The sequence below is a fragment of the Battus philenor genome, unplaced genomic scaffold (assembly GCF_028537555.1).
Source record: "Battus philenor isolate CCGP_79_NKW_IND1 unplaced genomic scaffold, ilBatPhil1.0.hap1 SCAF_1, whole genome shotgun sequence".
Lineage (NCBI taxonomy): Eukaryota > Metazoa > Arthropoda > Insecta > Lepidoptera > Papilionidae > Battus > Battus philenor.
In genome coordinates this window covers 4381732-4395948 of record NW_027181661.1, presented here as the reverse complement: position 1 = coordinate 4395948, position 14217 = coordinate 4381732, and the positions used below count along the sequence as shown (strand labels likewise).

Below are 14217 nucleotides of genomic sequence, written 5' to 3'. Positions count from 1 at the left end.
GATTGTTAAATAACAACGCAAAATTTCATGTCACGTTATCACTGTCAAGGATAATCGATGAAGACGATAACATCATGTAATTAAGAATTAAATGTAATTGCACATGTTTTGTTAGTATATTAATTAAACGTACTATGTAAATAAAGATTCACGCTTGCAATTTACATAACGCACACGTTATAACATATAAATCTCTAAGCATTTAATTGATATTAAGTAATAAACTCTACAAAGGGGTAGTTGTGTATTTTAGAAGCTTTTTTTAAAATATCTCTGTGCAGCAACGAATTTACGCACACAACAATAAGATGTCTGTATGTGCTTTTCAAACACAGATAAAGTAATACTAAAACACTACAGTTTAGCGGCTGTCTTTACACAATCTATAATATCAATGTAATATGTTTATACCTTGAGGCTATATCTTGGAGTACATATTTAGTCTTTTACAACGGGCCTCATTGGCAAGGAGTCACTCAAAGAACCATGGAGAGGACCAGGCTCGGAATTTCTCTGTATATACCGACTCAATCTCATTGGTAAATTGAAAGAGCAGTCAGCAGACCACATATAACTGATAGCCGCTAGGACCTTAAAGTTTTTTTTCTGCTATGTGGAACAGAAATGTTCCAACACGGGCAAAGATTTACTTTTTATTTTATACTTTCAAATCGTCATCCATACGTCACCTTCCTTTCCTCATCTTCGTTTCTTGAGCACAGTTTTTAACACAATCACACATTTTACTATTTGTTTTTATGTTTATATCTAGTTTTATTTTTTTTTTTAGTCATAGACATTTTATCTTTTTTTATTTACTAAACCGATATTGCTAAATTCATGAACTTAGAATCTTGCTCGACCCTTTTTGACTTAGATCGGAGTCTTATTCTTTTCTATTGTATATTGTACTACTTTTTTTGTTTGTGATCTCCCATGACGGAGGCGATATTGCCAACAAACTCAAACAATCAAACACAGGAGAGCCAGCAATGATGAGCATAGTCTGGTTTGCCTCCGGGTCAGGAACACAAAAATTTCGTGGCACATAAACTTCTGGAACAGACACGTATCCAGCTGGATTTTTCGGAATACACGATAGGTTGGTACGACATTCGGGAAGAAATTCGGCACAGATGCCGTCGTACCTTCCGTATACCTCCTATTCTATTCGACAAGCGTATTCAATCTGAGTAGTCGTTTGAAAAAAGAAATGGGGCTTTATCGTATACTGTTCTCAATTTACACTACGGGGGCGCATCGTTGGCTAACTAGTCCGCCCTCTTGTTGCCCTCCGTTCCCGCGTACACTTTACCCCTTTACACCATTCCCTTTTGCTCTTGTTTCCATAACATTCTCTTTCACTCTCAACGCTAAAGGATGAAGGGCGGCCGTTCTTGGGACGGGATCTTAAGGTTGTGGAGTGTAGACTCTGGATCGACATATGCAGCGTATATCAACGCACAAGGTAGAGAGAAAGATTTCAAGTCGTCGACTGACGAAGGTGTATGTTCAGAAGAGGACGATTGAAAAAAAATTTTGCACAATGCAAAAGCAAATATGCTACATTTATAATTTGTCGGACAGAGGTACTATAACGCTCTTTTGACTTGAATTATTATTACAATATGAAAATTGTGTTTACATCAACAATTTTTTTTAAAAGAAACGCAAGAAACCATTAAACGAAATTTACTCCATGTAATAATCATCTTTGTCTAGAATCATATCAAATCATAGACTAAATATGAACAACTACCATAAGAGCAAGAATACGCAGACGCTCTGTGCAAACAACAGATCCATGTAAACGCATCTTCAGCTTTTTAAATTAACCAATGAGATAAGTTATATATTTTTTCGTATTAATACTGTCCAGGGAAAATAATATGGGAATAAAATTATCCAGGTATTTTATCCCTAATAGGCTTTGTGATGTGTATGTGCAACAAAGCAATAAGATTTTTAAATATCTAATAGATTTAAAGTAGCTATATATTAATCCTTTTCTTATTTAAGATTTTGAAACTCCTAACAATTCTCCATTAATTACGAGCGTAAGTACAGAGCGGTTAAAGTTAAAATCGATTTTATTTCTATAGGACAGTTCACAATAATAATTTAGTACGTAGCTTTTTCTTTAATTCGTGATACCGTGTGCGTGAATATTACTTTTTTAAATAGCTCGATACGGAAACACGTTTATTCGTATCTTTACAGTACGGCTTAATATAAAAATATTTATGATAGCACCGACGCAGACGTTGAAACATACGTGATAATCATAAATATTAAATTAATTAATTTTATCAACTAATTATTAGATTATGACAGATATAGAATTGTAAGAGTATAATAAATTATCGCAACTATTAATCCTATTAAAATAATGAGTCGATTTCATCGCACTGCACTAAGCAATTATAAAAAAATGCTCACGTAATGAAGGGGTATCAAAAAGTATCGAGTGAGATCGAAAAACCGAACAAATTAGCTTCAAAACATTACTACGGTGTGTATAGTGGCAGTAGGCACATTGCATAGAACGCAACAGATGGGCTTATGATTATGGCTTATGCTATGAGCGAACCGTTGGAGCCTTAAGCATCTAGAGTGAACACAAAAGGTCGGCAAGAACAGCGTAAAAAACCACACGCATAAGGTGGACAGTAGACCTAGACTAAGTCGTCCGAAGACGCTAAATGCAGGCCGCTTCTAACCTATCTTGTACGACCACCAGTGGACGACCTGCCGTTGAAATGATGATGACAATAATGATGATAATAATGTATAGTAGTAATTAATGTTTCGTTTAATATTCTCAATAACATAACAACGAAAATGTTATATCAGAAATGTGCGTATTGGTCCATCGAACTAATTGAGAAACTTCAATTAAGCTTTAAGCACTTCTTGACGCTGTATGCAAAATCAACGCTAATTACGATGTGTATTACATCATCAGATATTAAATTCACTAACATTTATTTTAATGATGAACGTCCATTGGTACAATGAGTGATGCACGACAAGAATTTATCGAAAATTTTCCAAATAATTTATGTTTGGTGAATCAGAATAAATATCTGATCCGTCAGTTATTATTGCCGATGTGAATATCGCTGTTATGAGTGCTTTTACAAATAATCTATAGGAATGTTCGTGTATAATTAGTCAATTATTTTCATATATATTAATTCGAAATTTCGAACATTACACTTTTCTACATCAGCACCGTTATTTCAAACTTATAGCGACAACAGCTACTGCTTCTTTGTTTAACAAAACTGATGTTTCGTTTTAATGCAATTCTCAGATAGTTAACAGGTATTATTCGCCTGACTAGAGCTTTAAGTCTCGGGGGTGGAGACCACAGACCGGCAGTCCGACGTTAAGGTCATCGGAATGCATGTTGCTACCAACCGGCCTTGTTAGAAATTTAAGATTGAGGCCCATGTCCAGCTTGATCTTTGTTAGCTTCGAGCACCCTACCCGGCCTCTAAGTTCTGTAGTGGAAGAAGAAAGGCATGAAAAAAATGAGATCTAGACAACGTCGATAAACGCCAGTGCATTGCAAGTAAGCCCTCTTAAATCCGGTAGGCGGGTCGTCAGCCTCACAGCGGTACCATACATAGACCCTTTCCTTAAAACGCGAAGGACCCGACACACGTACTTTGAATCCATGGATAACAAAGTTACGTTAATAAAAAAAAATTGATAAATGAGAAAATTAAAAAAAAAACACGAATATCACTCAACATTATCTGACTTGTTAAATTTTTAAAGTTATCATATTTATTAATAATGTAAATACTACACGACAATTGTAGTTTTTAAATAATAATCATATGATCACTTACGAGTTACTTCTCCGGTCGGATGGCAGGGCGAAATAGTTGAATACACAGCATAAAGAGACGGTTGTAAATATTTGTTGGAATAATTGCTCACAGCGATATACGGAATTCTTCCACATGCAGCGCTGAAGCAAATCTTTGCAGGATGCGGTTGGCGACAGCTGAACATGTACAACCATTAAACTTGACCAAACTATACGTTTTCACAATCTATTTTTACTTCATAAATTACAATAGTGTAAAAGTTGTACCTAAACATATTATGATTGTAGACTTTCGTCAGTTTATAGTCACAATAAACACTAAATAAAATATAACTAGTTTGCGGAAATAGAAATAGCTTTAACTCACCCGTCGAAATAATGATTCTATGGAAATATTATTAAAGTCCAAAATGTCTTGTAAGATCCTTAAGTTTCGTTTCATTTTCAGAGTAGCAATGTTCGTCGAATGCAACAATGGAACGTAGCGTAATGTCTCGAAGATAAATTCGTTGTTTACGTGATTCGTTATGCTTCTAAAACAAAAATCGGAGATTTGCTATTTGGAGTCACATTTATCAATAGTATTTTAGTTAAAAATTTATGGTCGTTATTTAAGAAGCTTTCACTGCTTTACAAACTCGTCTCGATATACCTGGTACCATAAGGGTTAGAAATTTGAAATTTGCTAGAAATATTCTTCACATCAAGAGAAGTAATATAATTCTAACCACAAAAGGGGATGATGGTGTAGATGCGTGATGGGCGTTAATTAAAAATATGCTTAACCTGTAAGGTCCTTACACTTATAAAACTTGGCTTCAATTATTTTTTGTTGTGAATTACTAAGAATATGCTTAATCAAATGAAACGTAGTCAAAGGTTAGTGCAGGCCACACGATACAAGTGAGCTAATATATTTTAGAGTAATTTAATAAATCATAAGCAGAAAGTGCGGGATGTACTTTTTTAACGGATAAATAAACTTGGGAGTAGTTTTGTAAAACAAACTTTAATAGCACCTAGTCTAGCCATAAGTTCTGTTACAAAAAAATTCCCTATAATTTAAAAAAAAATTAATGTTTTGTATGTGATTATGTAAAGTAAAAAAGATATGTTAACGTACTAATCTAGTTATTCAAAAGCTCCACCCTTAGATTTTACACGCTCGTGCCATACGTTGATTTACGAACGGTTTCCATTGGAAACTTGGTCACTGCTGCTTCAAAAGATTTCTTGAGCTACTTAATATTTAGGTGACGCGTAGAGCAGGCCATGTCCTCTAGCACAGATACAATTTATATTCCAAAGGGTTTATGTCCGGACTAGCCGAAGGCCAATCATCAGCCTTTATGAAGTCTGGAACAATTTGTACTCCATTTTCAAAATAAATAATTTCTAAACAAAAAATATACAATAATGGCGGGAAAGAAGTCTATTGTTTTATCGTAGAAGCTAATGTTCAAAATGAAAATTATTTTTTTTTTAATGTATGTTAATAGCCAATAACAGAATTGATGGCTAGACTAGGTACATTAAGAATCTTATTTCCTTGTATCTGTGATAACTGAATATATACATATTTAAATATCGCCGGCTGATGAATTCCCGAAGGGGTTCATTTCAAAACGATGAAAATCTTCAAAGAAGTATGGAAAATTTTGATGACAAATTCATAGATATGGTTACATTGTACAGTGCGGTGATTGGTCAAAATATTAGATTGTAACCCTTATTACATTTATTAAAAACCTTTTATATATTTATAGTGTTGTGACAATTATTTGTTTTCAAGCAAAACTATACCTCGCCAATTTTTTTCTGCCGTGACATGGGTAGTTTGTGTGCCCGGGATTGAGTAGCCGTTGTCTGGTCGCCCACGGAGAAAGTTAGAGGAGCCCTCATGAGGACATGAGGACAGTATGGGGGTGTAAATCAGTAACCCAAGGCGGCCGAAGTATAGAGTTCAGGTGCAAGTACGAATTGGAGTCAGCTGCTGAAGTGGTTAGACCTCGGCGCTTTACCGGAGGTTCTCACTGACAATGCACTTAGACTGCGTCTCTTGCCTTCATTGAAAAAATAGTACACGGGTCACTAGAAAGGACTGGCAGCACATTGCACAAGAGCACTGGCAGGATTAGGAAGAATACCCACACGACGACTGTGACTGAGTTCAATAAGTCGTGAAATGAAAAGAAATTTAAAAAAAGAACAAGAAAGTATTTATAAACCAAAAAAGTATAACAAAATAAAATAAATAAATAGTATCGTATAAGGATAAATTAAATAATACAAGGTAAAGTAGACATAGAAGCCGTAAGGCTTTCCACAGTAGTGGGGACAGAGAAGAACGACGTAAATATAAAGATAGGCTGATATAAATAATTAATAACAGGAAATTAGATTAGTCTAGAATAGACTAGATGATAATGTAAAGGATCAGAGTCAAGAATCGGACAGAGTACAAAAATAAAATAAAGAAGTATGATAAGTGGTAACGTAAAGAGAGACGTAAAGGTAACGTAAGAGATTATTCCTATATTGTAAAAAGTCTCTGCACCTAACAGGTAGAGGCGAATTGTGAGAAAGAAAAATCACGGTGCATGTCTACTTTACTCCGAAATAGAACTGCGTAGGTGGATACATTTGCCTATGAAAGCGGACTCACTGAGTATTAAGAGTTCATATTGCGATACATTTATAGTTCGTCTATTTGTGACTAAACAGATTCCGTGAGGGCAGAAGGTGAGGCTGCAGTGGATGACTATTTTGCAAGGCGAAACAAAATACGTAATGAAAAGCACGTAATTGGCAGCACTCGATCCCTAAGTCACTCGATGATGAAATTTGCGACCGTTGCACGTGTGAGATACAGATCGAGTAGGGCACGGTACGTTCCGGCGTAACTTTCCATGTTAGAAAGGGATGATTTATTTGCGCACCGAGATGGAGTAGCGTATGTGTGAAAATGATCCTCAGGCTCAGGATAGAACGTCCGGTCATCGTATCGTATTGTAAATCAATGAAGTAGGGTTCCGTGATGTTTGAAGATGATAATTGTATAACAATAAGTTTTTAGTTGATAGAAGTCCAAGATAGACTGTCTCGGACAAACACGAACATTCGAAGAGATATACTTCTTTAATAAAATTGGTAAAAAGTTCTTACAAATTCTTCGCTAATGAAAACGCTGCTTTGCGAGAGATGATATTTAAGTCGCAAATAGACACTGCTGGAAAAGGCACGTCCCATATAGCGCCTTGCGTACTTTCTATGACCTAAAAAATAAACAACGGGTTCACATTCGTTTTTGTACCTAATGTAATAAAAATAAATATTAACATTACATAAAAATTAACTAAGACACGATACATTTTTAATAGTAAATTAATAACCGTACAATCAATTTGGTTTTCACAGAGATTATAATTACCCGATTTTAAATAAATCATCATTAGAGGCCTTCGTTTTAATTACGCAGTGTTTAATCTAGCACAATAAGCATGTTACTCGTAACTGTGATTTCAAATTAGCACAATTCAGCTCAAAATCACCTTTGCACTGAACACACTACATTTTGTGAAGGTATATAAGATGTTAGGTATTTTTTTAATTTATTTAAAATTATAAAGGCAAGTTACAATTTTTTGTTAGTTGATAGCAAAAGAAACCTTTCGGCATTTGTTTGTGCTAACAGAGTCGTCGTTCAAAAAAAAAAGACATGAAATAAGATTAAAAAATTAAGTTATAGGGTCGAGTGAATAATCCTCTGCTTAAAATGAATCTAGGAGTCAGGAGTTACACTTTAAGTAATTCCGCGGACACATCCTTGTTTGGTAGTACAAATTGGCGACAAGAGTCCTTTATCCTTCTAGACATTCTCTCGTAGAAGAAACTTACCGATAATAAAATTAATTTATAACATGCTTACGGTAACAATGGGGTTCCTCGCATACCACCAGTAGGCAGATGTCACGAGAAATCCAGCGCATATAACACTAACTAACACAGCAATAGCCCAAAAGATCCTGCCAAAATGAATGTTTGATATAGTAAATTTGATAATAATATAATATGGTGTGTGGCAATAGAAGAGCTAAATTTCTTATATGAGGTGACCTCAGGGGTCTACAGGTTCTGTAGTGACGGTTAAAAACCGGCACACGTAGCGTAGAACGCTCCGCAAGATATAAGATGGCAGTGTTGAGGTCGTCGGAAGACGCTATATGCCTACCGGTTCAAATAGGTCCTGGAAATCAATGAAGGTCTATGTCCAACAGTGGACGTCCTATGTCTGAAATGATGGTAAAAAATCGTTATAATGAAAGCGTTATTTCCGAAAAGATTATTTTAACCGATCGTCAATTTTCCGACGTACACCGATCTATAAAAGAATGCTGTTTAATTAAACGTTTTACATTAATTTATGCATTATCAATAGATACATTCAAAACGAGACCGTGACTATCTTTGGAGGAAAACTATGACTTGAAATAGACGTCTATTGGCTGAAAAGAAGAAAAACTATTGCCGATCCATTTTATAAACACACTTATTGTTTAATTTTAGTAGCATTCGTTATATTTATGAAACAAAATGGTACATTCTTAGAACGATTATCCGTCTAAATTTTTTTAAAACTATAATAATTTATTAACCATTATAGAATCAAATATCGAATTTTGTAAGTTGTGTTAATGTTACACACATCTTTCACATTTTTCGTCGATTTATTGTCTCGTTCGTCATTAATAGGGTTGGTACAACTGACATAATCACTTAAAGAAGATGAAACCTGCAAGAAGTGTTCATAAGAAAAAAAATGTACAAACCTTTCGACACTATTCAGTTCCTCCATCACAATGTATTTAAAGCCGTGAAGTTCTGTCGTCTTACAAAACTCTACGAATTTACTTTTAAAAAATTGCATACTGGTCTTTTTGACTGACTGGTTTTTTGTAACGGAACGCATTTTATACGCTTAATAATTTATAAACCATTGAAGGAAATTCGAAGCGTATTTTCAGCTGTACCTGGACGTGTGTCAGTACCAGAATGAAATATAGGTGTTCACTACACGAGACTGCAATTATAGAGGGTAGATCAAACAGATATGAAACATACCAGCACGTTCATTATGGACAAATTCGTATACAGATTAATTTATTATTTATTAAGGACTTAAACTATCCGTGTAAAGTGTGATAAACTTAAAATGACCCGGCTATATTAATTTACCTGATGACTACTAAAATAAAACTTCACATTTATTCCGTTTTACTATTTTACACTATTAACTATATAATATCATAGTCACTAAGTAGTCTTACTTTTTTTAAAACGATACCAGAACACTATCATTCTTCAAATTGTTGATAATACGGAACTTACCTAATTAGTTAGCATTGACGAAGAAGAGATGCGTTTACATGGATACAAAATGTCAATCTATACCCCGATTTATAGGACGCAGACACAGTCTTTTACTTTTATGATGGTAGTTTTTGTTTACCAAAAACACACTAACTCCGACTAAGCCTAGGGTGTACACTGATTTCTATTTGAGCTGTGATCATCACCATTATCATCATCTCAGCCACAGGCTGTACTTATACCTCCCCTATCGATTTCCAAAATGACCGATTGGTAGCAGCATGTATCCAGCGTCTTCCGATAACTTTAATATGAACATCCGTACATCTCATGGGCGGTCATCCGCTTATCGAACCATGTTCCCTATTCTAGCATCTTACAAGTTACAAAGGCCATCTGTTCTTCGTGGTTTGTGGACCGCCTAATGCCATTTCAATTTGCCAATTCGCTAATCTATTTCCATTAAGTTCCTCTACCGATCTCAATTCTAATTTTATCCCGTAGAAATCTGATTTGATCATACTCATGTATAATCTTACAACTTGGTGTGTTCCTTGTATGCCAAGTACAGCTGTAAAACCAACTACTGTTACATTGATAATAAAAGATGATAATATAAAATAATACGTAAAATGTTACTTTACTTCTTTTAAAAAGGTTGCCGCAAGTAGATTTAATAATTGTTGATCACACTGAAATGATCTGAAAATTTCACTCTTTATAATTGCGGTTAATATAGCACTGTTTTCATAAAGTGTAATAGCATTTTTTATTTATGATGGTCTATTGATAACCTGTTTAGCTAACATCAAAAATTCCTTAAAAACTGCTATCTACTCAATATTATTCCAGTAATATACAATTAGTCTATTATTGATTCATTATTTTAAATATTTCCATTAAAATCATCACTCCATATTAAAACAATCAACCTTTGGGCACAATTACATTGTAATCAAATATGCAGGCACGAACACACCAACTCATCTATCAATGTAAACGACTAACGAATAGCATGTATAATTGCGTTTAATGATTGAGTTTCAAATATAGTAAATGCATTGAAGAAACTATCATTAAAAGTAATTAAATCTTTTATAATTATTTTAAAAAATGTGCATAAATGTAGTGATTATATCGAAGTGAATCTCTGTAAACCTCCTTATTTAATTTCAAACTATAAGACATAAAGAAAACTATAGATAAATAATATAAAACTTAAATGGCATCTTATGTTTATTAAAACATACATTAGACATACTAATTATAACAGTCCATCACATTAAAATCGCATATCAAAAATGTCTATGAGCAATTTGGAAAAATCGTAAGAACTTAAATAGGCAATATATTAACATACTTAATGGAATACTGACTTGACTAAAAAAAAATGTTTTGGGAATTCCCAAAAAAAACTTTTGCTGTAAAGACTCATCTTACTCGCATGACATGAATACTGATTATTAATAATATTGATTAATTGTATTTAAACGTATAATTAACTAAGGTAGATTGATTAACTTTCTAGGTAACTTAATCCTGACCTATCTACTAAAGGGCCAGTTTTTCATTAAGTATGATATATATTATATAAACAATTTCCAAAAATTGATATCAAGGGTATAAATAATTAATTAAAGTATTCGAATTTTGTTGGTATTACATAAAAAATCAGTTTTTTAAATAATGAGATTTACACAATTTCCGCACATTATACTACCAACGACAGTTTTAAAAAAAAGATAACCAATTCTTATTTATAACTTAATTTTTTTCTGTATCTTTCGTCCTTTTTTCAATATCTTAACAATAGTCACCGACTACACCTATAACTTATAATTTTATAAATTCAACATATTTAACTTTACTGTATTCGCCGAAAATAATTAATATTAAAAAATACTTATCTAGTTGAATAATCATCACGAGCTAAAGATGCGCTTACATGCTGTCAAAATTACAGTTTACATTAGTCGAGCAAAATAAACTATTCTGGTTATTTCTAGTTTAAAAAAATATATATTATCAATACAAGAAACAGAAATACTAACAGGGATTTTTATAGATAACATTAAAAAATTATTAGTGCTAAAAAAAGAGCCACGTGTAAATGCATCTTTAAGTTTACGTATGTTGACTCCCTGTGTATCTATCCCTTTCATTTACATACAAAATACAGTTTAAAGACCACAATATCAACAACGTCCGGCGAATATAATATAGTATTCTATTCATATATTGACAATAACAGAATGTTCATTCGATAGCTATCACAGAACAATGACAAAATGATCGATAAAGGCTTTACTAATGGCTAACATCGACCGATACAAGGGCACAGTATAGGTAATTTATTTTCACTATATAACAATTATATATAGTGACTTACAAACGAGAATATTATGGAAATATAAAAATACATACAAAGTTTTTTTAGTATTGAAAACATTAGTGGTTTTACTAGTGTAATAAAACCACTTGCGTTCATGATATACCTCGATACCTTAACTAAGTTGTTAATAGAACAACATCATCATGTAACATCTCATAAACTATTTCCCTTATAATCAAACTAAACCTATATTTACAGTACGTGAATTTAATTTTCGAATTTCGAAGTAAATTGGAAGAGGAATATATTGTAAATGACTATATAATTTCTAAATATAAAACAAATTCAAAATAAACAATTTATATGTATAAACTTAACATGTAGGAATCAGTTCAATTATATTTAAAAAAACATTGGCCCCAATATTAATATTATGAAATATGATAAACGATGTTTTGTAACTTATTTCATATTTACAAATCCAGAGTGGTCTTGTCGGTATATATTAAAACATAAACAACTATGAAAAGATTACTATATAAAGAATTTTCAAGTTAAAAATAAAGAAGTTTGAGAAAATTATCACAAAAAAATCCGATTGAGTATGTTTTGGGTTCTTTTAAGGTCAACGATCGTAACTTTAAATCGAAAAATGTAATTATTATCATCACCATGTCCGCCATTAAGCCGCCCACTGCAAGACGTACATCCCTCAAACGATCCCCACGACGAACGGTCTTGATGTAGTTATAGAACTCTATTTGATACTAGCTTCTATCAAATTGCATTTTAAACCTACTCGAGATTGCTGTAATTAATTAAAATTGGAATATAAATTTAATAAACGAACTACCAACATTCCGGGTTAATTCAGAAATAAGTATAAATCTTTATTATAATTGTTATACAATTTATCACATATAAGTAATAAAAGTACATTTGCGTTATGACGTAATAACTCCTAGTACTTATTCATTAAAAATAGACAACAATAACATACGTACAACAAAGTCCATGGCAGTATTATTAAATAACTTTTCTTCTATAACAAAACATTTTCAGGTTCAAATAACTATTTATAAGATCATTCATGAAGTATGGCTCCAATAATACAAAACATATTATTTAAATGTCCGTTCTTCCTGTATCAAAATTATAAAAAAGCTATGTAAGTTTTACTGTAGTTACTGTTCAGAATGATTCTCATTCTATCTAATAAATGTGCATAAAATAAAGATCGATAAATGCTCGGTCAGCGAGCAAAGCTAATAAGCAAGAAAAACTAAAACCTTTTTTGCGTTGACATAAATAACATTAACCATCAAAAGAACAAATTGTTACATTTATAAGAGATTTCCATCTAAGTACTGACTCATAAATTACGATATTCCGACGATACATAAAGGAATGGAAACTAGCATATATGCAAGAACAAACAATTAAAAATATGTCCTATTACACCCACTCAAATTCTCTCGTTCATTAAAACTATGAGAGAAATAAAGTAAAAGCAAAGGTGATACGAAAACTTATATTACACAGTATCTTTTGTTTACTATGAACAATTAACTTTTTTTTTAAGTCTATTGCTATTATGTTATAAACGATAAAATAATTTGCAGCCTACATTGAAACACGACACGATATCAAAATATAAAATAGTATTTGTCCAAACACGCATGCGCAAAACCAGTGTTATTGACAAGTGTACGGTCTCAATGGCAACGAGTTATGAGCAAGAACAGTCAAATAATTTCATTTTTTAAATTTTGTTATATAAGCTTGTAAAATAAGTGCCAAAAGAACAATTTGAGATCAATGTTGAAATTCGATTTGGTGAAAGTTTCAATAAATTGTTATAATACCTTTAAAAGTACACCGTAACACAAACATGTAAAATTCAGATCATATTTTGAAATTCACAAGAGTAAAACCTCATTTCTCAAGGTGATCGTAATTTAAGATATTTTATAAAAATATTAGTGATATGTAGGTAATTCCTTAAAAGCTTATACAGCTATTTGCTAATATGTGATGGCGCAGTTTAAAGTCAACATTAAAACATATCACATTTTTTTTTCTATTGGAATGCTATTAGCCAATAAATTCTGGCAGAATAAAATCTGCAACAACAGATATTAAACTATAGAAAGTTTTAATATCTAGTAATCTTAATTTTGAAAACGCTTTTTCTAATATTTAAAATTTTCTAAGTAGACACCCACTGAAATGGCATTGGTCTCTCCTTAAGATATTCAAAATAACCGGTTTTGTGCTATTTGCATCCAGAAATTTCCCGCGATCTTAACTATCTTATTGGTCCGCCTAGTGGAAAACCTATGCACGGCACGTTTATCGACTAGTACTCATAGCATAGCTCTCTGCGTTACAAGTCAGTCGTTAGCGACCACTTCTTGGATCTGTATGTCATATTATATTATTTTTAGCCCATAGGATTACCAATCTTACATTTATGATATTTTCGTTAACTATTACTACGAATTCGAAAACTTACTTATTTTTTTTATGGAGAGACCATATAAATGCCCTAAAAATTATTTTTAACACAATATTTCATGAAAATCATTGTAACAGAGTATGAATCCATAAAAAATTCTTAACATTTATTATTATTTTTCTTAAAAATTATTAACCTAACAACATACATATATTT

The 14217-nt window shown here is 32.5% G+C and overlaps 1 protein-coding gene across 1 annotated transcript in view; it reads right to left on the bottom strand.

Annotated features, from left to right (window-relative positions):
- The window catches only part of LOC137926544 (sodium channel protein Nach-like), a 40123-nt gene extending 34380 nt beyond the window's left edge, over positions 1–5743 (bottom strand). The window contains exons 1-3 of the mRNA XM_068770219.1: positions 5645–5743; positions 4209–4397; positions 3861–4018 (exon numbers count right to left, since the gene is read on the bottom strand). Of these exons, the coding sequence (XP_068626320.1) occupies positions 3861–4018; positions 4209–4397; positions 5645–5743 (446 nt within the window). The remainder of the gene's footprint in view (positions 1–3860; positions 4019–4208; positions 4398–5644) is intronic.
- Between the last annotated feature and the right edge of the window lie 8474 nt (positions 5744–14217).